This window comes from Neoarius graeffei, chromosome 10, assembly GCF_027579695.1.
Source record: "Neoarius graeffei isolate fNeoGra1 chromosome 10, fNeoGra1.pri, whole genome shotgun sequence".
In the NCBI taxonomy this organism is placed as follows: Eukaryota; Metazoa; Chordata; class Actinopteri; order Siluriformes; family Ariidae; genus Neoarius; species Neoarius graeffei.
In genome coordinates this window covers 85,355,846-85,378,432 of record NC_083578.1, presented here as the reverse complement: position 1 = coordinate 85,378,432, position 22,587 = coordinate 85,355,846, and the positions used below count along the sequence as shown (strand labels likewise).

At 43.8% G+C, this 22,587-nt stretch overlaps 1 protein-coding gene across 4 annotated transcripts in view; it reads left to right on the top strand.

Moving 5' to 3' along the window:
- Nucleotides 1-22,587, top strand: part of slc6a6a (solute carrier family 6 member 6a) — an 86,239-nt gene that overhangs the window by 24,223 nt on the left and 39,429 nt on the right. For 2 of the 4 annotated variants that reach the window (XM_060932477.1, XM_060932478.1), the window contains 3 exons: nucleotides 7,748-7,973; nucleotides 8,700-8,929; nucleotides 16,271-16,405. In XM_060932477.1, coding sequence (XP_060788460.1) covers nucleotides 8,701-8,929; nucleotides 16,271-16,405 — 364 coding nt within the window. In that variant the 5' untranslated portion in view covers nucleotides 7,748-7,973; nucleotide 8,700. The remainder of the gene's footprint in view (nucleotides 1-7,747; nucleotides 7,974-8,699; nucleotides 8,930-16,270; nucleotides 16,406-22,587) is intronic. The other 2 variants (XM_060932476.1, XM_060932475.1) reach the window with 1 other exon arrangement.

Genomic DNA, 22,587 nt, shown 5'->3' with positions numbered 1-22,587 from the left:
GAATCAGAATTCTGATGACCAGCTCATCTAAGGTGTCATTGAGGTGGGGTTTACATTAGACCGTATCAGCGGATCATCAGATTAACGTTTTTAAAACGATTAGTGTGCACACAGCAACACCAATACACGGATACGCTCGGCTCCGCAGGCATCCTGCGCTCCAAATCACTCCACCCTGAACAGCGAGTGCCCTCTGGAGGGTGCGCACTCCGGCCCTGTGGAGCTCACAGAGCGCGCGAGTGAAGTGCACGAGCAGTGATTTGGGACTGAGCCGCTGTGTGAGAGATCTCAGTGCATATCGGGCATGCGCGTCACTTACCACTTGCAAGTGGAAGGATGGCAAGCCTAAAGACAATCATAACTACACAATGGGCAGTATTTGCATCAGTATTTGCAGTATTTTCATACTTTTATACTCTTTAATGAAAGGTGATACAAGGCGGAAGTCCGCGCCGTTTTTCAGCAGTCGCGTCACATGACCAACGCCAGCGAATCAGGAAGGTGGATGTCACAGTGACGTTGTCCAATGACGATGCCAGCTAGAGCTCAGCACAGCGTATCCGCGTATTCTCAATGTTTACACAGCACCGGACCAGACATGATCTAGATTGAATACGTGGACCCTGGCGGATTCCCGTTTCCCGGCGTTTCCAGGCGTTTTAATGTAAACGGACAGTGCATCCGCAAAGAAAACGAGACAGATACGGTCTAATGTAAACTTGGCCTGAGGCATCATGTTGGTGTGGGTCACTGGAGGCTGGGTGTGAACGGCGAGTCATTAGGGTGATCAAAGGATTGCCCGTTAGGGTGATCAATGGAAATCTGACTCTCTCTGTCCTCCTGTGAGTCACCGAAAACAGCTGGGTCCTGGCGCCATGACTGTAGCATAGTTGCCAGTGTGGGATATTGTGCTCTCGGAGCACTCTTGTCTATTACGCTAACAAGCCAACCCATCATCTTAATGGCAACCATTATTGGTGCATGCTGCAAAATTTATTGATTAATTTACACGGGATGGAAATTCCTCACATGAACAGAAACAAACTCATGAATAACTCACTGCTGTTTCCTGTAAGCATCCTCAGTTCCTCACCAAGCGATGTGTCAACTGAAACAATGCATGTGATCCTACCTATGATTTTTGATATCTGACCTCATCCCGCAAATCCACTACCAGGAAGCAAGTTTCCACCTTCAGCCTTACAGACATTTGATGGTCAGGCCTTCTCTCAGACTTTGTCTTTGGTCCGAAGGAGACTCTTTCCACCTTTTTATCTAAAGGTCATGGCTTAAACTGTGCTTTGCTTCCTTTGCTTCTGTGTGCTTTTGATGTCTTCACAGTAAATTTTGCAGTGTTAAAGTAACACGTAAAGAGTTCACTTTAACACTATTCCCAAGTGTATATGGTCGCTCTCGGAGTTGGTGTTAAATTGACTCTTGCTCTAGTGTTGAAATTTTAGAGTTAAACTAACATTAAATAGAGTAAGAAATTAACACTCGCTTGCACTCTATAGTGTTGTTTAAACTTAACACTACAGGTTAAAAACTTTGGAGAGTGTAAATATTATTCTCAGTGGTGTTGACTCTTAATTTATTCTTCTGCGATAAAAAAACCCCAAAACTCCAAGTTGAACTCCAATGTTCATTAACACTACAGTGAGTTATTAAAAGTTAAAACCGGAGGGTCAAATACCTCTAATAAGTGTTTTTCTTACACAATGCTGTGTTGATTATTTACTCTCTTGCAGTGAAAATACAGTGAAAAATCATTAACACTTATCAGTGTCTTTCAAACTTGCCACTTAATATACTCCTTTGTAGTGTCAAATTAGATCTAACCAAATTTGTTTTCCATATTTTTTTTTTCAAATATATCATTAAAGTGCTGATGACATGTTTTTGACATCTTTGGCGATGTTTTATAAAAAGTAATTCCCGATGATCCATATATTAATTCACGAAGGCGCCTATTTTACAAGTTATGATAAAAAACGCGGCTATCTGGGCAAATTTGACGGGGCTGCAGCACCCAGGAGACGAAAGAGGAGGAGGAGCTATATGACGTCAGCGAAAGAACCTTCCTCCTAACTTACCAGTTTGTTGTTGATGCGGCAGGTGTTCAGTTTATCATTATTAGTATTTTTATTAGACATTCTATATAATATATATTTATTTATTATGCCTTAGCGTTGTGTTGCCGGCTTTTGCTCCAAAACCCACAAGGATGGGGTAAGTTTATTCAGGTTTCCCAGAGATCCCGAGCTGCATGCGAAGTGGGTGAAGCAAGTCAGGCGCACTCGTGACAAGTGGGAGCCCTCACCAACATCCGTCCTGTGCTCTGAACACTTCGATTTGGATTGTTTTGACACCCTTCCCAGCTTAAAAGAATTTCTTGGGTGTTCAGTTCAGCACAAACGTGTGTTACTACCATCAGCTGTGCCTACACAGTGTTGCCAGATTGGGAGGTTTCCCGCCCAGTTGGGTGGTTTCAAGTGCATTTTGGTGGGTTTTGAACATATTTTGGGCTGGAAAACGTCAGCAGTATCTGTTGTTTTCCATATTTCCAGATACTGCTGAAGTTTTCCAGCCCAAAATATGTTCAAAACCCACCAAAATGCACTTGAAACTGCCCAACTGGGCGGGAAACCTCCCAATCTGGCAACACTGCCAGTATTCCGGAGGGGGTCTACTAGTAGCTATGCTGGATCCAAAGACAGTCGTCCTGTCAGAACATGTGTTGTGAAACGACATAAGATAAAGGTACGTAGAGCTATAGATTCTACATGATAATCATAAATGTAATCATAAAGTCGGCGTGATATCAGTCATGTATTTGCTTGTGAAAGCTTGCGGCTTTCATGTAACTGCCGCCTAGCAACGAGAGGCAAAGGGTAAAGAGGGTAGGCTATCATAGATTCTATTCGGAAGAGATCAACACAATTCTAGACTCCCAGAAGAGGAAGAGCTAGCACTAGAGAGTTCACCGGCGTTTTCATGTGCCATTTCCATTGAGTAGAACCAGAGTAGAACAGCCAGTGAACCGCAGCGTGTTCTTCCGCTGACGTCACAACATGGCCGCGAGCCACGGACCCAGTTTTCTTGCGCTGTGCAATTAAAAGTTGGATATTCGCGTAACAACAGCTTCTTTTCACGTAATTATAACAGAAATCTAACATGTTTGCCATGTTGTATAGTTTATTTAAGAAATTGCATAGAGTCATGTTCGTGTCATCAGCCCTTTTAAGTGAGCAATAATTACATTTCAACAAAATAATGCATTTAACAACTTGTCAGGCCAAAATATCAAAATATACCATGGAGAATACAAAGCCACTTTAAAACACTGACCTCTGTCTGCATAAAATGACAGTATGGCATAACATACAGTATAAGGAGGAATCCATGGTTCCCTACTTCATTTGAACATCAAATGGTTTGAAGTCACACAGCTCATTTATGTGCAACACTTTTAGAACCCTGTCCGGATGCAGCCTGACCTTAAAGGCATGGTTGATAGATTGATGTTCGTCTTTCGGGGTCGAAAATGACCATGACTTCAAATTTGAATTTGAAGTCATGACTTGCATGTGGGGGCGGCACGGACATGTAGTAGTTAGCACTGTCGCCTCACAGCAAGAAGGTCCTGGGTTTAAGCCCAGTTGCCGACGAGGGCCTTTCTGTGTGGAGTTTGCATGTCCTCCCCGTGTCTGCGTGGGTTTCCTCCGGGTGCTCCGGTTTCCCTCAAAGACATGCAGGTTAGGCTAATTGGTGGATCTAAATTGACCGTAGGTGTGAACGTGAGTGTGGATGGTTTTGTCTCTGTGTGTCAGCTCTGCGATGACCTGGCGACTTGTCCAGGGTGTACCCCTCCCTCCTCTCACCCATAGTCAGCTGGGATAGGCTCCAGCTTGCCCGTGACCCTGCACAGGATAAACGGTTATGGATAATGGATGGACTTGCACGTGACTTGGATTAGAGCGAGGGACAGTTGCGCAGCCGTCAGCTTCACTCTCTCGTCCCAACCTAACTGGGTCCAGGGGCAAAACAGAATCAAGACGGCTGGAGCTAGGTTGGGATGCAGTAGATGGCCAACAGTGTTCTACTTGTTGCACCGTACCCTGATCATGCTCTACAAACGCTTTGCTGGATCCGCCTTCCTGCCCGTTGAACCACCAGGTGGTGGTCTCCTCCGCGCAGTCTGCCGAGTCCAGTCTTCGGTCGTAACCCTGACCAGGGGAGCGAGGAGTTGCTAGTGCTTGCTCAAGGCACCACCCCAGGCTAGTGGAGGGAAGGAGACGCCTTACTACTCCATTGCACGGTGGTCAAGGACGGTACATGCCCACTGCCCAACAGATAAAGGCATGGTAATGGTGATCAAAACACATGGTTTTCATCATTTTTCCACAGAGCAATACATTGTCTTCTTTAACCACAATAGTCTTGACCTTACAAAACACAGGCATCTCAGATGCTACCTCAGGACAGATAATGATGTCACGGCAGTACTCTGTACCATGATGTTTTATCCACTTGGCAGAAAATACACTGGTAGACAATACAGTTCCAAATTTGCAAGCAATATCTTGGCCACCTTTGAGCTCACTAAGTGTCACCATCTTTCCTGGACCTGAAGTTAATCTTTCCTTGCAAAAGCACTCCTGATACATTGCCATACAACTTTGGTGCTTTTTGGCTAATGTTTTTAAAGCTTTTTAATTGTCTCAAAGAAATTATGTTTGGCTTCATAATGCATGCACCACGTGCAGAATTGGGTGGGGTAATGTATCATGAAGTGATGCTTTGGTAAGAGATTGACTGCAGGAAATAAGTGCTTGAAGAGCCACTGATGATCAGTGATTAAATGTTTGAGATAAATGGTCATGCCTTCTGACAGAACCGGTGTAAATGGTGAATGTTAACAATCTGTAGAAGCAAAAGTAGAAGATGCTAGTACTTATTATCTGTCTGTATTAAATCCCCAAATAACAAAGACATATTGCGCAATAAGCACCGTGACTGTATTGCATTCAACCCCAAATCATTATTCCATCAAACAACAACACTCTTTGTATTATATTTTTTATTTTCATTGAATCCGTAGTTTATAAACGGTGGTAACGCCACTTTGAAAGCACATCATTAATTTAGCCAACTAGCCAAAATTTAAACCGGTATATCAGCATTAACTTACATCTTCTTGTTATTGACCTTGACTGCTCATACAAATGGTAGCCATAGATAACTAGTCAAGCTAAAATTTGCCAGTTTAGCCAACACCCTTCACATGCAGTCTCAGCCATTTCAACGATAACATATGGGAATCTATGGACATTTAAAAAAAAAAATTGAGTGTAGCATAGTTTAGGCAGGCCACGAAGTCAAGCTCAGCCCTCAGTCCTAGCTACATCAGTTGACTGCAGCTGATCTCAAGCCAGGCCACATCAGCTGCCAGCTCAGCTGATCCCCTTCTACGCGTTCTATTGGCATATCTCTCATAGAACACCTATTTGGGCTGCTTTAACCTGCCTACCTTTGCTGCTTCCTCTGCAAGCCATTTTGCAACCCACGTCCACCCCAACTCCTCCCCTTTTGTACTGTCTGACTTTAATCAATGTCATTTCTGTATCACTGATGCCTGTTCACAACCCAGTCTAGGTCACCTTCTTCCATTACTCCATGGTCCAGTTCTGATGCTCACATGCCTATTGTAGGCACTTTCCTTGGCAGACAGGAGTCAACATGAGTGCCCTGACCAGTCTGTAGTTCCTCAGCCCATACAAAGCAAGCGGTGTTGCGCTATGCATTCTAACACCTACCATTAACTTTTTCAACAGTTGTGCTACAGGTGCTCTTCTGTGGTTCGCTGATTGTCCTTCTTTGGACCACTTTCTGATTGGTGATCATCGCTGCATACCGGGTACACCCCATGGCCTACAATTTTAGAGATGTGTTGACCCAGTCATCTAACTATTGTATTTAGCCCTTGTCAAAGAGGCCAAGATCCTTAATTCATGCCATTTCCGTTGCTACCACCCTCCCTGCTTTAGCCGTTCCATGTAGGCACATGGAAGGGCAGGGAGGTGCTCTCCCTGCCTCAAGGCTTTCCACATAGGCACGCAGAAGGGCAGGGAGGTCCCCTAATCCATGCCATTTCCGTTATTGCCGCCCTCCCTGCTTTAGCCATTCCATGCAGGCACATGGAAGGGCAGGGAGGTGCTGTCCCTTCCTTAAGACTTTCCACATAGGCACATGGAAGGGGTAGGGAGGTCCCCTAATCCATGCCATTTTTGTTGCTGCCAGTCTCCCTGCTTTAGCCATTCCATGTAGGCACATGGAAGGGCAGGAAGGTACTCTCCTTGTTCCAAGGCTTTCCACATAGGCACGCAGAAGGGCAGGGAGGTCCCCTAATCCATGCCATTTCCATTATTGCCTCGCTCCCTGCTTTAGCCGTTCCATGCAGGCACATGGAAGGGCAGGGAGGTGCTGTCCCTTCCTTAAGGCTTTCCACGTAGACACATGGAAGGGCAGGGAGGTCCCATATTCCGATCTTAATGAATGTCATCTCTGTTGTCATTGATGCTTGCTCTGTTCCGTACCCTATGGGGGGTTGCTGCAGCTCTCCCTACTCCAAGGCTTTCCACATAAGCACGTGGAAGAGCAGGGAGGTCCCAGAACAGCGCCACCTGCCAAATACAACTTGTTGCAAATATTGCGATGTAAATAAAGTTCCTTGACTAAAGTGGTCCTGACAGAAATACAACACAGTCATCTCTCCACATTGAATGAACCATGTTAACTTTACCTCTTGCTGACGTAGTCAAGTCAAGTTCATTTGTATAGCGCTTTTAACAATAAACATTGTCGCAAAGCAGCTTTACAGAATTTGAATGACTTAAAACATGAGCTAATTTTATCCCTAATCTATCCCCAATGAGCAAGCCTGTGGCGACGGTGGCAAGGAAAAACTCCCTCTGACGACATGAGGAAGAAACCTCGCGAGGAACCAGACTCAAAAGGGAACCCATCCTCATTTGGGCAACAACAGACAACATGACTATAACATTAACAGTTTTAACATGAAGTCAGTTTTGTTGATGTTATAAACTCCTTCATTGATGGAAACTTGAGTGCAAAACTGTTCATGACAACCGCAGTCCTAAAGTTAGCAAGTCATCTGTAGTCCTCAGCCATAAAAGCATTACTGTAAGTGTCCAGAGCGTCCTCCAAGTGTGACTTTCAACTGTCCATATGGGGCCGTCCTCCACAGGAGCGATGCGATGAGACTCCAACCAGACACAGGGCACCAGGATGGATCAGGCAGGTCCGAGGAGCAGAAGAGGTCAGCATCTCGATCCCAGGACCAGCATGTAACTCAGAGGGACAGATTGGGGGGGAGAGAGAGAGAAAACACAGGTTGTTAGGTATGGCCAATGTCACCTGAATAAGTAGGAACAGTATACATATTGCACTGAGTACAAGCAGGGACTCTGGCGAAAGTAACTATGACAGCATAACTAAAAGGGGAGAGCCAGAAGGTAACACAGGCATGAGGGAGCCCTGCCCGGGACATAAAGCACCAGCCACTATACCGTCAACAAACTCGAGTGAGCAAGCGAGTGGGGGACTGACAGCATCCATACATCCCAGTTTACCAAAACACTGTATGTCTGAGGACCCTCCAGATCTACACCTTTACCTCATAAACACCATTAACAAAAGACTTGACTGTGTTTTGATATGTTTTCAGCCCAGACTTAAACGCTGAGACTGTGTCTGATTCCCGAACACTACTTGTAAGGCTGTTCCATAACTGTGGGGCTTTGTAAGAAAAGGCTCCGACCCCTGATGTAGCCTTCACTGTACGAGGTACCAGCAGATAGCCTGCACCTTTTGATCTAAGTAGGCGTGGCGGGTCATAGAGGAGCAGAAGTTCACTCAGGTACTGTGGTGCGAAACCATTCAGTGCTTTAAAGGTCAGTAGTATTTTATAATCAATACGAAATTTGATTGGGAGCCAATGCAGTGTGGATAAGACAGGGGTGACATTGTCTAGTTTGACTAACTAGCTGCTTAATTAACGTTCACTCACACATTTAAGTTAGCCATCAGCTAACTCGGTCACGTTAGCCTTCGGAATTTGATGTTTTCAAGATACAAAACCATCTAGAGTGTATGGTGAACAACAATATAAAGTTATTCTAATATGCTGCGCCAGTTTAACATGTTATCAGGAAAAATGTACCGCAGTAAGTTTTTTTCAACGTGAAGAAAATGGCGCCGTGAAAATCTAACCTGGCCGGTTAGAAATGAGAGGGAAGGTGAGCGGGGCTTTACAGAATACTGAGAAGGAAGGCGGGCGGGGCTTTATAAAGAACTCATGACATCACATCTTTTGAGTCTGAGAATTTTCACAAATTCTAGTGGGCAATTTACTCTAGCTGCTGTTCTAATAACTTTGAAAGAGTCTGTATACTTTAATACTGTATATTTTACACGGAGGAATTTGGAGTTCTGTCTTTTATACAGTATATGCTGTGGGTTTTTGTTTTGTGAAAAAGTACGTACGTGACTGTGTGAAATAATATCAAAATGTGTATATAAATGACATCACTGTCTAATAGAAGTTGTGCAATTGTGCAAAACAAACTCTCCGAAGGAGCTGATTGTTGCTTGATTTTGTGATTTTTCTCTGTCTTTAGTATGGCACAGAAAGAGAAGCTGCAGTGTCTGAAGGATTTCCATAAGGACACACTAAAGCCATCTCCAGGTAAAAGTCCAGGCACTCGGCCAGAGGACGAAGCAGAGGGAAAACCTCCGCAGAGGGAGAAATGGGCCAGCAAATTGGACTTCCTTCTCTCTGTAGCTGGTGGCTTTGTTGGATTAGGGAACGTGTGGCGTTTTCCGTACCTCTGCTACAAGAACGGTGGAGGTGAGTGACTTTTGAGGTTAATTATATTTAAAAATCCTTCTTTTAAATAGCATATCACGACACTATATTACGTCTTGTAAACGAACATATGGATATTTTGTGAAGAAACGTATGGAAATGATCGTTATGATATATCTTTTCTCATTTGTGTGTCTCATATGGGGGTGTTTTAAGTGTGTCTTCTAGTTTTGTGTCAGATATTGTGTGTGTTTGCTCACCCTGTTCCCCTATGATCCGAGAATGACAAAGGTGACTTGTGTTTTTAAGCAGTGACACAGAGCGCCCTTTGTTTTTTCATAAATAAAGTTAATGAGGCCAGGACTTTCTCGAATAGTCTGGTATAAACATGATCTAATATCCATTCCTTTCACCTTGATGCGAAAGGTCGCCATATGGGGACAAAATTCAGTCTGCGGCATCCCGATTAGTCCCATCCGTACCTGACCCTCAGGCTGTGTGATTTATATTAAACACGTTTCTTCTGTCTGCTCAATTATTAAATTTTTGTATTTGTTAAAAATGCACCTATACTGTATGCAAAGCAATATGTGCCACAGTGCTGCATGAAATGTACCGATTTGTTCTTACATTTTAATAATTTGCCTTTTTACTGTTTCACTTCAACTCTTAAAGGTCATAGGCAACGGTTGGAAGCGAAACGTAGAATATCAACTTTATTGTCTAGAAGAACGACCCAAAAAGCGAATTCAATCTTCCTGATGTCTAATTTGCACCCTAAAATTGAATAAAACGCTTAAAATCTACTGTTTTGCCCAATTTCCGAAGGTTTGTTTAGATCTCATTTATGCGCACTTTCACCGCCAGGCGACCGTCGTCGTCATGTCATTTAAGCCAAACAGACCGGGAGCAGCTCTGTGTTTACTTGTGAACCGAGCACACGTGTACGGACTTTGGTCGTGAGAGATTGTGTAAAATGTCTGAAAACGATAGCGATTTTGAAGCAGGAACTCTCCAAATTAAATATCGAGAGGTGAAACCATACATGTATGAACCTATGGCCATTGCGAAGCAATCGGTGAATGTGGCTCACTGGTTTGACCGTGCGGCCTCGGAATCGGACAGCGACTCGGCCGACTCCGATCGCGGTGACCCCGGACCTCAACAAGACTCACGCCCAAACGATTTATCCTGGTAGTTATGATAAAAAACAACCCTCTGGCTTCACACACACAATCCACTCTCTCTGCCTCGTCTCCTCTTTCGGAAAAAAGCCAACCCTCCTGCTCCGCCTCTTCTCCTCTTCCAGAAAAAGCCAATTCACTCTCTCTGCCTCTTCTCCTCTCTCGGAAAAGGGTAAAAACTTCTTCCTGAACCGGTCCCGTTGTTACGGTTCACTGCACAACAATAAGGCATGGGGGGTTTTTCTTTGGAAATTCCTGAACGCGCGTCTGCGCGCCGAGTGGTCACGAAAATAGCCGAACAGAAATTCGCCGCGATCCGCGCTAACTTATTTTAATTATTACTTATTAACAATACTTCTTGGGACTAGAAGAAAATTACAGAGGGTTTTTTAACATATAAAGTTTCAAATGTGCATAAAATTAAAACCGTTGCCTATGAGCTTTAACTCTTTACCCCTTAATGACGACATACCGGTATGATGCCTTGTCTAAAACCTTGTCAAAACCTTGTCTTTAGACTTTTTTTTCTTGTAAATATGTTCTAAGGGTGAACAGTATACACAAGGGTGGCTGTAGCAACTGCTTTAAGGGGTAAAGAGTTAAGAGTCACTTTTCTAACAAAACATTGCCTGGATTGCCAGAAACAACATTATTGATCAAAGTGAATATTTTAGAAAGAGTGAAGGTCGGCCTGTGTTATAGGATCGATTTGGATTCAGAATCTAAAAAGAACCTTCCTTATGGAAGGGATTCTCATTCAGAATCTAAAAAGAATGTTTTGTTATAGAATCGATTTGGCTTCAGATTAAAAAGTGAACGTTTTATAATAGTCAGTTTTTATTTATATTCCAAATATAAATGCTGCGTTTCAAATAGAACCCTGAAAGTCGCTGCCTTGTTGCCTCGCTGCTGTAAGAGACGCGTGTCTCATAAGGCAGGAATTTCAACTCGAGGCATCTTCTAAAGACGTTCATTTTGAATGACCTTTTAGGATAGCATTTGCCGTAACGTGTAACATCAGTGCACCTTGTAACTAAATTTAGCTCACGTTAGCTAGTAGGCTAACAGATGCCTCATAAATCACATCAGACAAACTCTTCGTGTGCAACCGGGGCGCCGCCAGAAATTTTGGGCCCCATGAAAGATTAGAATTTTGGGCCCCCCCAACTTTGCCCACCCTCGTCACAATTGCACTATTGTCATTATTTGACTTTTGATAGCCCATGGACCTTGAGTTTGTGACTTTGTTATTACATTTTAAGTATTAACCTGGGCGGCACGGTGGTGTAGTGGTTAGCGCTGTCGCCTCACAGCAAGAAGGTCCTGGGTTCGAGCCCCGGGGCCGGCGAGGGCCTTTCTGTGCGGAGTTTGCATGTTCTCCCCGTGTCCGCGTGGGTTTCCTCCGGGTGCTCCGGTTTCCCCCACAGTCCAAAGACATGCAGGTCAGGTTAACTGGTGACTCTAAATTGAGCGTAGGTGTGAATGTGAGTGTGAATGGTTGTCTGTGTCTATGTGTCAGCCCTGTGATGACCTGGCGACTTGTCCAGGGTGTACCCCGCCTTTCGCCCGTAGTCAGCTGGGATAGGCTCCAGCTTGCCTGCGACCCTGTAGAACAGGGGTCTTCAATCCTATCCGCAAAGGGCCGGTGTAGCTGCAGGCTTTTATTACAGCCAAATTGGAGGCTCACTTGATTGTTGATTGGAGACGAGGGTGAAATGATTAAACAAGTGAAATCAGGTGTAGCTCCTGCTTGGTTGGAATGAAAGCCTGCAGCCACACTGGCCCTTTGCGGATAGGATTGAAGACCCCTGCTGTAGAAGGATAAAGCGGCTAGAGATAATGAGATGAGATGAGATGAAGTATTAACCTACCAGGGACTAGATGAAAACTGGTCAGTGACTAATTCTGGTGCATTTACAAAATGAAAATTCAAGATTTTGCCACATGCCTTCTTGTGCTAGGACAATTGGTAGTGAAATGTGTGACGTGACTGCTAAGCAACACTTTAATCTAGCAAACTATTAGCAACACTTTAATCTAGCAAACTGTATATGGCGCTCGCTCATTAAAAACTTCAATCCTGAAGCATTTATGGGTTGTATTGCTGCTCACCTCCTTCTCCAAAGGGGGGTTCAGTGGTTTGGTAGGGCGGAGGTCACCCTGAGGCTGAATCTGTGCATATTTAGGGCACCCCATTAGTTATGAAACTGGTTATTAGCACTAGTTATTAGCACCAGCATAGCGTAATATTTCATCTTGTTTATCACACAAGTCAGTTCAGTTATTAAAATGGAAACTATTTAATAACAAATAATTCAGACCACTGCAGAGAATGAGTAATATGTATGCAAAAATGAACAAATGTATATCCAAAGATTATTTTTATTTCTCAAAATAATACTGTTGAGCCGGAAGCTCTGTTTTTTTCGGTTCTGAAAAAGTCATTTTTCCAAATCGTGTAAATCCGTTAAGATTTTTTTTTGGGGGGGGTGGCTCTCTCACTGTCTCACTCTCATAGGGCCAATGATTTTCTGTGATCGCGGAAAACAGATGGAAATTACGGAATTTTTATGGTGAAACGTTGCTCGCGTGTCAAAATGTAACTGCCGCAGAAGGCTTCCGCCCAAGCAGACATGCCTTCAGTGTTGCCAGATATTGCTAACGTTTTCCACCCCAAAATATGTTCAAAACCAGCCAAAAAGCACCTAAACCTGCCCAATCTGGCAACACTGCATGCCTTTCCGGTCAAGTGATTGTGATTGGCTTGTGGCACACCTAGCCAGCCAATGAGCTGCTTGTTTACAGATTCACTCCCCGCGTCGCAACCAGAATGGCGACCGCTTAAAAGAAATGAATGCTCTGCCAGTGGCGAGTGTGGACGTTGCGTGACTCGCAGAAGATTGTCGCAGGTCGGCGAAAAAACGACTTACTAATAGATATAAAAAAATAAAAGTAATTTAAGTAAGTTTAAAATGTAATTTAAATAAAAAGTAAAGTATTCATAAATTGAAGTTTGGAAGCACCTCTGTTTTTGGGCTGAGGAGAAGTTTGAAAGGGTGTACTGCGATTCTGCCTTCTTGTATCGCGATACGGATCGTGGCTCTGCGTATCGCAATTTCGATTTCGATACGCATATCGTTACAGCCCTAGTGTAAACCATTCTCAATGATCTTGAGAAACATCACTCAAAAGTTCAGTTTAATCAGCAGAAAATACAGCTTTAATTAGCAACAAACCCTGACCAGAAATAGTGGTCACCACACATGCACGAGTGTAATTAGCTCTTTCCTCAGTTAAGTCTTTACGATGTATGTTTTTGAACCACAGCGTACGCACGGCGTTCTCCAGACAGTTCTTCATCTGTTTTGTCGCCGTTTTTAATTAGTTTGGGAATTCTTTCTGAAGAACCATTTCTCTTTGTCACGAGTAGCATTATTAGCACAATTATATCCCACACACAAAGGAGGCACTGTCTTTCTTCAAAGACAATGAAAAGAAGAGAAAATCACGAAGCACTGCAGCAGCTCACATGTACAGCACCCTGCTATCTTGGTGGTTGTTGTTAGCATCCAACATGGTGGACTTCCAGTTTGGAAAATAAGCGTGACGTCACACGCACATGAAGAATTTAATTGGTTACAGTCACAGGGGGCGGCACGGTGGTGTAGTGGCTAGCACCGTCGCCTCACAGCAAGAAGGTTCTGGGTTCGAACCTCATCGCTGATGAGGGCCTTTCTGTGTAGAGTTTGCGTGTTCTCCCCGTGTCCGTGTTGTAGTTGGGTCATTAAACCTCGAGTCCCCAGTGTCCAAGTCAAGTCCAAGTCATTAAAGAATTTCAAATTGAGTCCACTACTGATCCAAGTTGAGTCCAGAACAAGCCCCACCCACTATCAACGGGGTAAATAACATGAGAGAGGGTTAACGCTAGCTAGTTCATCGGTCAGCAAGCAAGCCCTGCTATCAACAATGAACATAACGTGTCACTTCTTTCTCTGGGTGGAGTCTTACCAAATAACGATTGAAGTTCGAGGTCGTCCCCGTCGTCTCCTCGATAGTTCTTCTACATATGGAACACGTAGCAGTGCATTTTTTTCCCCACTGCACGAGACGTCTGTATAAGCAAAGCGGACAATCCTAGGCGCATTCTCTCCAGGCATTTTAGCGCCATTAACGTTAGTTTGTTCCTGAACATGACATATGAACAGGTGAATGTGCATTCTCTTGCATGAAATTAGTACAAAATTAATGTAGATATAAATATCTTATGCCAAATTATTATGGCATGTCACAAAAAATAAAGAAAGAATCTAAGTCCTCGTCTCCAGTTTATGAGTCCAAATGCAGTTAATGTACGAGTCCGAGTCATCTATGCTCAAGTCCAAGTCAAGTCACGAGTCCTTAAAATTAGGGCACGAGTCGGACTCGGACTCGAGTACTACAAGCCTGTCTGTGTGGGTTTCCTCCGTCCGGGCGCTCCGGTTTCCCCCCCAGGCCAAAGACATGCAGTTAGGCAAACTGGCTATTCTAAATTGTCCACAACCAAAGGCAGTGCAGCAGAGGAGTGGCTAGCTGGCTGTACTTACTCAGCCAAGAAACCCTAGGAAAAGGGACCGAACCCAGAACAGACTGGATGGGTGAAGAAGAAGACAGTCACAGGGTTATAAGAGAGTCTCATCTCATTATCTGTAGCCGCTTTATCCTGTCCTACAGGGTCACAGGCGAGATGGAGCCTATCCCAGCTGACTACGGGCGAAAGGCGGGGTACACCCTGGACAAGTCGCCAGGTCATCACAGGGCTGACACATAGGCCAAGTTTACATTAGACCGTATCTGTCTCGTTTTCTTCGTGGATGCACTGTCCGTTTACATTAAACCGCCTGGAAACGCCGGGAAACGGGAATCCGCCAGGGTCCACGTATTCAATCCAGATCATGTCTGATCCGGTGCTGTGTAAACATTGAGAATACGCGGATACGCTGTGCTGAGCTCTAGCTGGCGTCGTCATTGGACAACGTCACTGTGACATCCACCTTCCTGATTCGCTGGCGTTGGTCATGTGACGAGACTGCTGAAAAACGGCGCGGACTTCCGCCTTGTATCACCTTTCATTAAAGAGTATAAAAGTATGAAAATACTGCAAATACTGATGCAAATACTGCCCATTGTGTAGTTATGATGGTCTTTAGGCTTGCCATCCTTCCACTTGCAAGTGGTAAGTGACTTGCGCACAGCGGCTCAGTCCCGAATCACTGCTCGTGCGCTTCACTCGTGATTTGGAGCGCAGCCGCTGAGGAGGAAGCGATGAGCCACACTGACACATTTCAACTTGCGTGCCGAATTAGTCATGTGATTAGCGTATCCGTGTATTGGCGTTGCTGTGTGCACGCGAATCGTGTATTGGCGTTGCTGTGTGCACGCTAATCGTTTTTAAAAACGTTAATCTGATGATCCGCTGATACGGTCTAATGTAAACCCCACCATAGACACAGACAACCATTCACACTCACATTCACACCTACGGTCAATTTAGAGTCACCAGTTAACCTAACCTGCATGTCTTTGGACTGTGGGGGAAACCGGAGCACCCGGAGGAAACCCACGCGGACACGGGGAGAACATGCAAACTCCACACAGAAAGGCCCTCGCCGGCCATGGGGCTCGAACCCGGACCTTCTTGCTGTGAGGCGACAGCGCTAACCACTACACCACCGTGCCGCCCGTTATAAGATAGTACAATGTTTATTTCTGAGTAATTTTTCCAAAATGTACAGTATGTGGGGGAAAAAAAGAGCTCAAAAAACTTACATTTGTTTTTTGTAAGAAATTCACTTTTCTGTGACGTTTGGTCCGCCATCTTTTTTTAATTTTTCTGTTGCTTGAGGCAGCTGGTGCACAGATTTATGGGTAATAGGCAGCATTGAGGATCGATCAATGCTGCCTTCAAGAAAGAACGTTCTGGAGCAGTTCGAAGGCATCTTACAAGACCGTTTCGAATGGTCTTTAGACACCCTCCTGAGATACCCTCCACTTTCTCCAATTTCAGTGCAGGACATTTAATCTAAATGTAAATCTAAACCTTTTTTTTGGGTCCCATATTGTAATGCTGGTCTTCCTCTGACTGATTGTTGTTGGTGAGCGAGACTGTTCACCTGTCTTACTACTCAAAGTCTGTCTCTCTCTCTCTCTCTCTCTCTCTCAGGTGCATTTCTCATCCCATATTTCATCTTCCTATTTGGTGGAGGACTTCCCGTGTTCTTCCTGGAGGTTGCACTAGGCCAGTTCACCTCTGAAGGAGGCATCACCTGCTGGGAGAAACTCTGCCCCATCTTCACTGGTGAGAGAAAGAGATACAGAAACAGATGGGGAGACAGAAAGGACACAAAAGAAAAACATACAGCTGTATTACAGTACAGTTTGGCAGCGTATTTTAACGATGCATGAGATTTATGATTCACTGTGACACAGCACATCTAAAATGGGTCAGCTATGAAATCATAATCTCAGCAGAGGTCAGAACTCATTTCCTGTAATAACAGTGACCATGGTGTGACGTGCTCGGTGTGCGATAAGCGCACGTCTGCTGAGAGCTGGTGATATAACGGTCCAATCAAACTTTAAGATGAACAGACAAGGACTGATTAGATTATTTCAGTTTGTAAACAACCACCAGGATCAGTAGGCACTGTTTTTTGTTAGTGTGTGTGTGTGTGACCTGCTTTCAGTGCCTAAGCAGTATGCGCTGTTACTGGGGCAGGTTTGGTTTCTAGGCAGCAGCAGGGGATGTTGTTCTCTCCTGAGAATTAACTCTCAGTATTGTGGCGTTTTATATACAAACCCCATTTTCAGAAAAGCTGCAATATTTTCCAAAATGCAATAAGAACAAAAATCTACAATTTGTTAATTCATGTGAAATTTTATTCATCTCATCTCATTATCTGTAGCCGCTTTATCCTGTTCTACAGGGTCACGGGCAAGCTGGAGCCTATCCCAGCTGACTGCGGGCGAAAGGCGGGGTACACCCTGGACAAGTCGCCAGGTCATCACAGGGCTGGCACATAGACACAGACAACCATTCACACTCACATTCACACCTACGGTCAATTTAGAGTCACCAGTTAACCTAACCTGCATGTCTTTGGACTGTGGGGGAAACCGGAGCACCCGGAGGAAACCCACGCGGACACGGGGAGAACATGCAAACTCCGCACAGAAAGGCCCTCGCCGGCCCCGGGGCTCGAACCCGGACCTTCTTGCTGTGAGGCGACAGCGCTAACCACTACACCACCGTGCCGCCTGAAATTTTATTTAACTGACAAAACTACAAAGAAAATACTTTCAGTAGTTTTACTGACCAACTTAAAGGTAGACTCCGTTCCAGATTTTTCAAGTGTAGGACATGAAAACAATTTTCCCCGACACTCAATTATTTTTGTTTAGTGGACTGAAAGCTACTGAATTTGAATCACAGACTTCCAATTTTAGTTTTTTTAATAGAACAATTAATGAATTTATCTCCATGTGGCCCTAAATTCTCCGCTATTTTTTCCTGCTTCACCATGACCCAATACAAGATACTACGTCATGCATGACGTGATGGGCTTTCCCTGTTCGCGCAAGGCATTGGGGGATACAAATTTGAAACAGGAGAGAAAAATGGAGGACGTCAGTGTGAATGAAACGTGAAAGGCCGACTACAGTAACGGAAAGAAAGCGAGAAGAAAAGACGTTATGTTATATACGAAGGAAAGGAAACGTAGGACCAAACTAATAAATATCGGCGCTCAGCGAGAGCACCTCGGTGCGATCAGCTGTTCGTTTAGCCACAAAATGATGGAACTGTCAGTGTGCGGTCAAAGGTAAACCTGTAGATGGCAGTAATGCAACACTGTGGATGCCAGCTGCTGTAAAACCCAAAAGAAGAAGGTAAACCTTGATTGCGCAAAGCAAGTGATTTCATGCACATTATTCAGGGTTTTTTCTAGAAAAATTTAGTATGAGGGCGCTCACCATGGCGAGGGAGCGAAGGGGGGGGGGATGGTGCCGGTTGTGTCCCCCCCCGCCGTGCGAAGCCTTTGAAAAATGCTCCAATGGGACATTCTGAGGCTATCTGAGAGGGAAATTGTAACAAATTGTTTGTCAACATTGAAAAACAAAGAAGTAATCTTCTTCTGCCCCGGACAGTCTTTGGCTTTCTTCCGCTTTGTGCCGCGGGATGACATCTTTAAATACCCAAGTGTCAACAAAAACAACTCGCGAACTACTTCTGTCAAAAGCTCCCGCGCCGGTGGGTGAAAGGTCATTCAGTCTCGAGAAATCTCGCTCTACAAGTCAGCTGACCTTGTATGTAACCTGTCAAATCTCGCGAGAGCAGCCGCGACAAGTAAACAACTAAACAACATGGCGCCTCAGTCTGGAAAACGCCAATTCGGATTGTTTTTGCACCATCTGGCGGTATATCTACTATGATTGGAATATTTTTGGAGCAATTATAACGTATTTGATGATCAGACACATTGTCACGTAGTGTTGCTGGGATGTTTTCACGGAGTCGGTAAGGGGGCGCACGCCGAGAGTAAGAGGGCACAGCGCCCCTGTTCCCCCGTTTAGACGAAAGCCTCTTATTTGCTTTAATCCCCTCAAATTAAATAATTTACCAGCAACAGAATGGCCTGTTGGCTTTTTTAGATATTACCGAACTAAACATGTATCACAATGACCAAATAAATTTCTATTTAACAGTTATTCCACGAAATCGAGTCGTACATGAGCTGATAGCCGACGAGGCGCGTAACACCGACTTGGGTATAAGCCATGTACGACCTGATTGAGTGGAATAACTGTTTTATTCTATCCACATTCAGTGGATTTTGAGAAACAGAGCTTTTTTATTTTTTGCAAATTCGATAAAAACTTTATACAAAATGTCCGACAAAATAATTTCCAATTAGAATGTAAACAAACCAGCGAAATGACAGTCGCAATTTGTGAAAAATGCTATAATAATAATAATAATTCTTGAAAAAAAGATACATTCTTACCATCAGATATTGTTATTCCATATTTCGTTGCTTTTCATTTGTATTTTTTGTGGTTTTCTTCCTCTTTAGCGTTTTTGGTGGTTGGCAAACCAACATAAAGGTGCATTACTGCCACCGACTGGGTTGGAGCGTGGAACAGGAGATGGGGGGGGGGGACCCCAAAAAACTATATTCTTTTAGCTATTTCTGTTTATTTTAAATACTTGATCACAATTTTTGTGGTTTTATTTTTGAGTAGAGTTTTTATTTCGTCCTCGGTTGTTTCAGCAACACGCTCCGCCATTTTGTTTTTCTCTACTCACGGTATATGAGCCGATCTCCTAGTAGTAGAGTAGCCAATCAGAGCGCGCAATTGCTCATATCCAGTGAATGTGGATAGAATAAAAATACATATATGAATACGAGGCACACGATTTGTGTTTTCACACCTGATTGAGATAAGACGTGCATCTGGACTGTTATCACACGGGACACAACAAAAAAACGTTTTTTTCTTTTGAAAATATCACAAGCAGGTAGGATACAAAATAATAAATTTGTCAGTGTGGATTTAAAAAAAAAAAAGGCAAAGTTGCTTAGTTCAGACCAATACGATATGATTATAGCCGATGTTCATTATTGAGGAATGATCAGAGCTAGAATTCACACATCATGACTATTTCAACATGAGTTTGTTTTCCGAGGGTAGAATTTAGATTTAATTAAAAAAACAATTCCAAGTTAGGCCACACCCACTTCACAGACACAGTTACAGTGGTATGCAAAAGTTTGGGCACCCCGGTCAAAATTGCTTCAGGCTTATTTAGATGTTCATTTGCAAACTTCAGACGCTGAAGTTTGTGGCTCGGACGCAGGAACGGTTTTCTTCTGATGACTCTCCCATGAAGGTCATTTTTGTTCAGGTGTCGCTGCATAGTAGAACAGCGCACCACCACTCCAGGGTCTGCTAAATCTTTCTGAAGGTCTTCTGCAGTCGAACAGGGGTTTTTATTTACCTTTCTAGCAATCCAACGAGCAGTTCTTTCAGAAAGTTTTCTTCATCTTCCAGACCTCACCTTGATCTCCACCGTTTCTGTTAACTGCCATTTCTTAATAACATTACAATCTGAGGAAACGGCTACCTGAAAACACTTTGCTACGTTCTTGTAGCCTTCTCCTGCTTTGTGAGCATCAATTATTTTATTATTCAGAATGTGAGGGAGTTGCTTAGAGGAGCCCATGGCTGTTGATTTTAGGGACAAGTTTGAGGAGTCAGAGAATTTATACAGCTTTGAAATCTGCATCATCTGACCTTCCCTAACGAAGAATTTGAACAAGCCACAGCTCAATAAGTTAATTAAGGTCTGGAACCTTGGTAAAAGTTACATGAGAACTCAAATGGATTGGGGTGCCCAAACTTTCGCATGGTGTTCCTTTTCTTTTTTTCACTCTCCAATTGTACAAAACAAAAATAATATGCAAGTCTTGCAGAAAACGCTGAAAAGAAATGTCGTTTTTACCTTTTATGCCTTTTGGTGATCAGTTCATCTTCTGCTCACTTAACTATTCACAGTAACAGACATTTTCAGTAAGGGTGCCCAAACTTTTGCATGCCACTGTATTTGGAGTAATAAACACATACAGAAAGTGTCCATGTGTTACACCTCTACATGTACGTGTGTGTGTGTGTATGTATGTATGTATATATGTGTGTGTGTGTGTGTATATATATATATATATATATATATATATATATATATATATATATATATATATATATATATATTAGTGCTGCTTGAAAGTTTGTGAACCCTTTAGAATTTTCTATATTTCTGTATTGTGTATAAATATGGCTTAAAACATCATCAGATTTTCACACAAGTCCTAAAAGTAGATAAAGAGAACCCAGTTAAATAGATGAGACAAAAATATTATACTTGGTCATTTATTTATTGAGGAAAATGATCCAATATTACATATCTGGGAACATGTCTGTGAAGATTCTCAATCATCCAGGTCATAGTAAACTGTGGGTGGTAGAAAAGGGCAACTGGACTTGCTTGAAGATTCTTGAAAACGTTTCACCTCTCGTCCAAAAGGCTTCCTCAGTTCTGTCTGACTAATAGGGAGTATCAGATATTTATCCTCTCCTGGCTCAGAATCAGAATTCTGATGACCAGCTCATCTAAGGTGTCATTGAGGCATCATGTTGGTGTGGGTCGCTGGAGGCTGGGTGTGAATGGCGAGTCATTAGGGTGATCAAAGGATTGCCCGTTAGGGTGATCAATGGCAATCTGACTCTCTCTGTCCTCCTGTGAGTCCCCGAAAACAGCTGGGTCCTGGCGTACACCCAGCCGTCTGGGAAGAGTGTCCAAGACCACCTTGTAGATGGTTGACAAATGATGTCTTAGACCCCCACCTCTGTTCAGTGATGGCCGTTCCAGGTTGACAAAAATGGCTTCTTTGACTCCTCGCTCATACCAACGATCCTCTCTGGCTAAAATGCGTACGTCACAATCCCGAAATGAGTGTCCTTCGTTGTTAAGATGAATGTAGACAGCCGAGTCCTGGCCTGAGGAGCTGGCTCTCCTGTGTTGGGCCAAGCGCCTGTATAGCGGTTGTTTCGTCTCCCCAATATACGAATTTGTGCAATTCTCTCTGCACTGAATTGCATACACTACGTTGTCCTGTTTGTGTCTGGGTATTCTGTCCTTAGGGTGGACCAGTTTCTGCTTCAGGGTGTTATTGGGTCTGAAATGTACCGGAATGTTGTGTTTGTAGAAGATCCTCCTGAGTTTCTCAGATAGACCAGAAATGTAGGGAATGACAATGTTCTTGCGTTTGTTCCTGTTATCATCCTTGTCAGCTATGTTCCTTTTTATGCTCTTTAGGAAAGCCCAGTTGGGATAACCGCAATTCTGAAGTGCTTTCTTGATATGATTCTGCTCCTTCTCTTTTCCCTCTAATGTTGTAGGAATGTTCTGAGCCCTGTGTTGCAAGGTCCTAATGACCCCCAATTTATGTTCCAGTGGGTGGTGAGAGTCGAAAAGTAGGTACTGGTCTGTGTGTGCGGGTTTCCGGTAGACCTCGATACTAAGGCTTCTGTCTTGTCTAATGTGTACATCACAATCCAAGAAGGCTAGATTATTCCCACTGACATCCTCCCGAGTGAAGTTGATGTTGCTATCCACTGCATTGATGAAGCTTCGAGAAAGCTTCCACCTCCTGGATTTTGATTTTAACCCAAGTATCATCCACGTATCCAAACCAATGGCTGGGAGCAACTCCTGCAAAAGTGGTCAAAGCTATATGTTCCACTTCCTCCATGTATAAATTGGCCACAATAGGGGACACTGGTGATCCCATGGCGCATCCATGCTTCTGTCTGTAGAAACTTTCATTAAACTGGAAATAAGTGGTAGTCAGGCAGAGGTCAGGCAGGGTGCAAATCTGATCCGTGGTGAGTTTCGTTCTATCCAGTAAGGAGCTATCCTGAAGG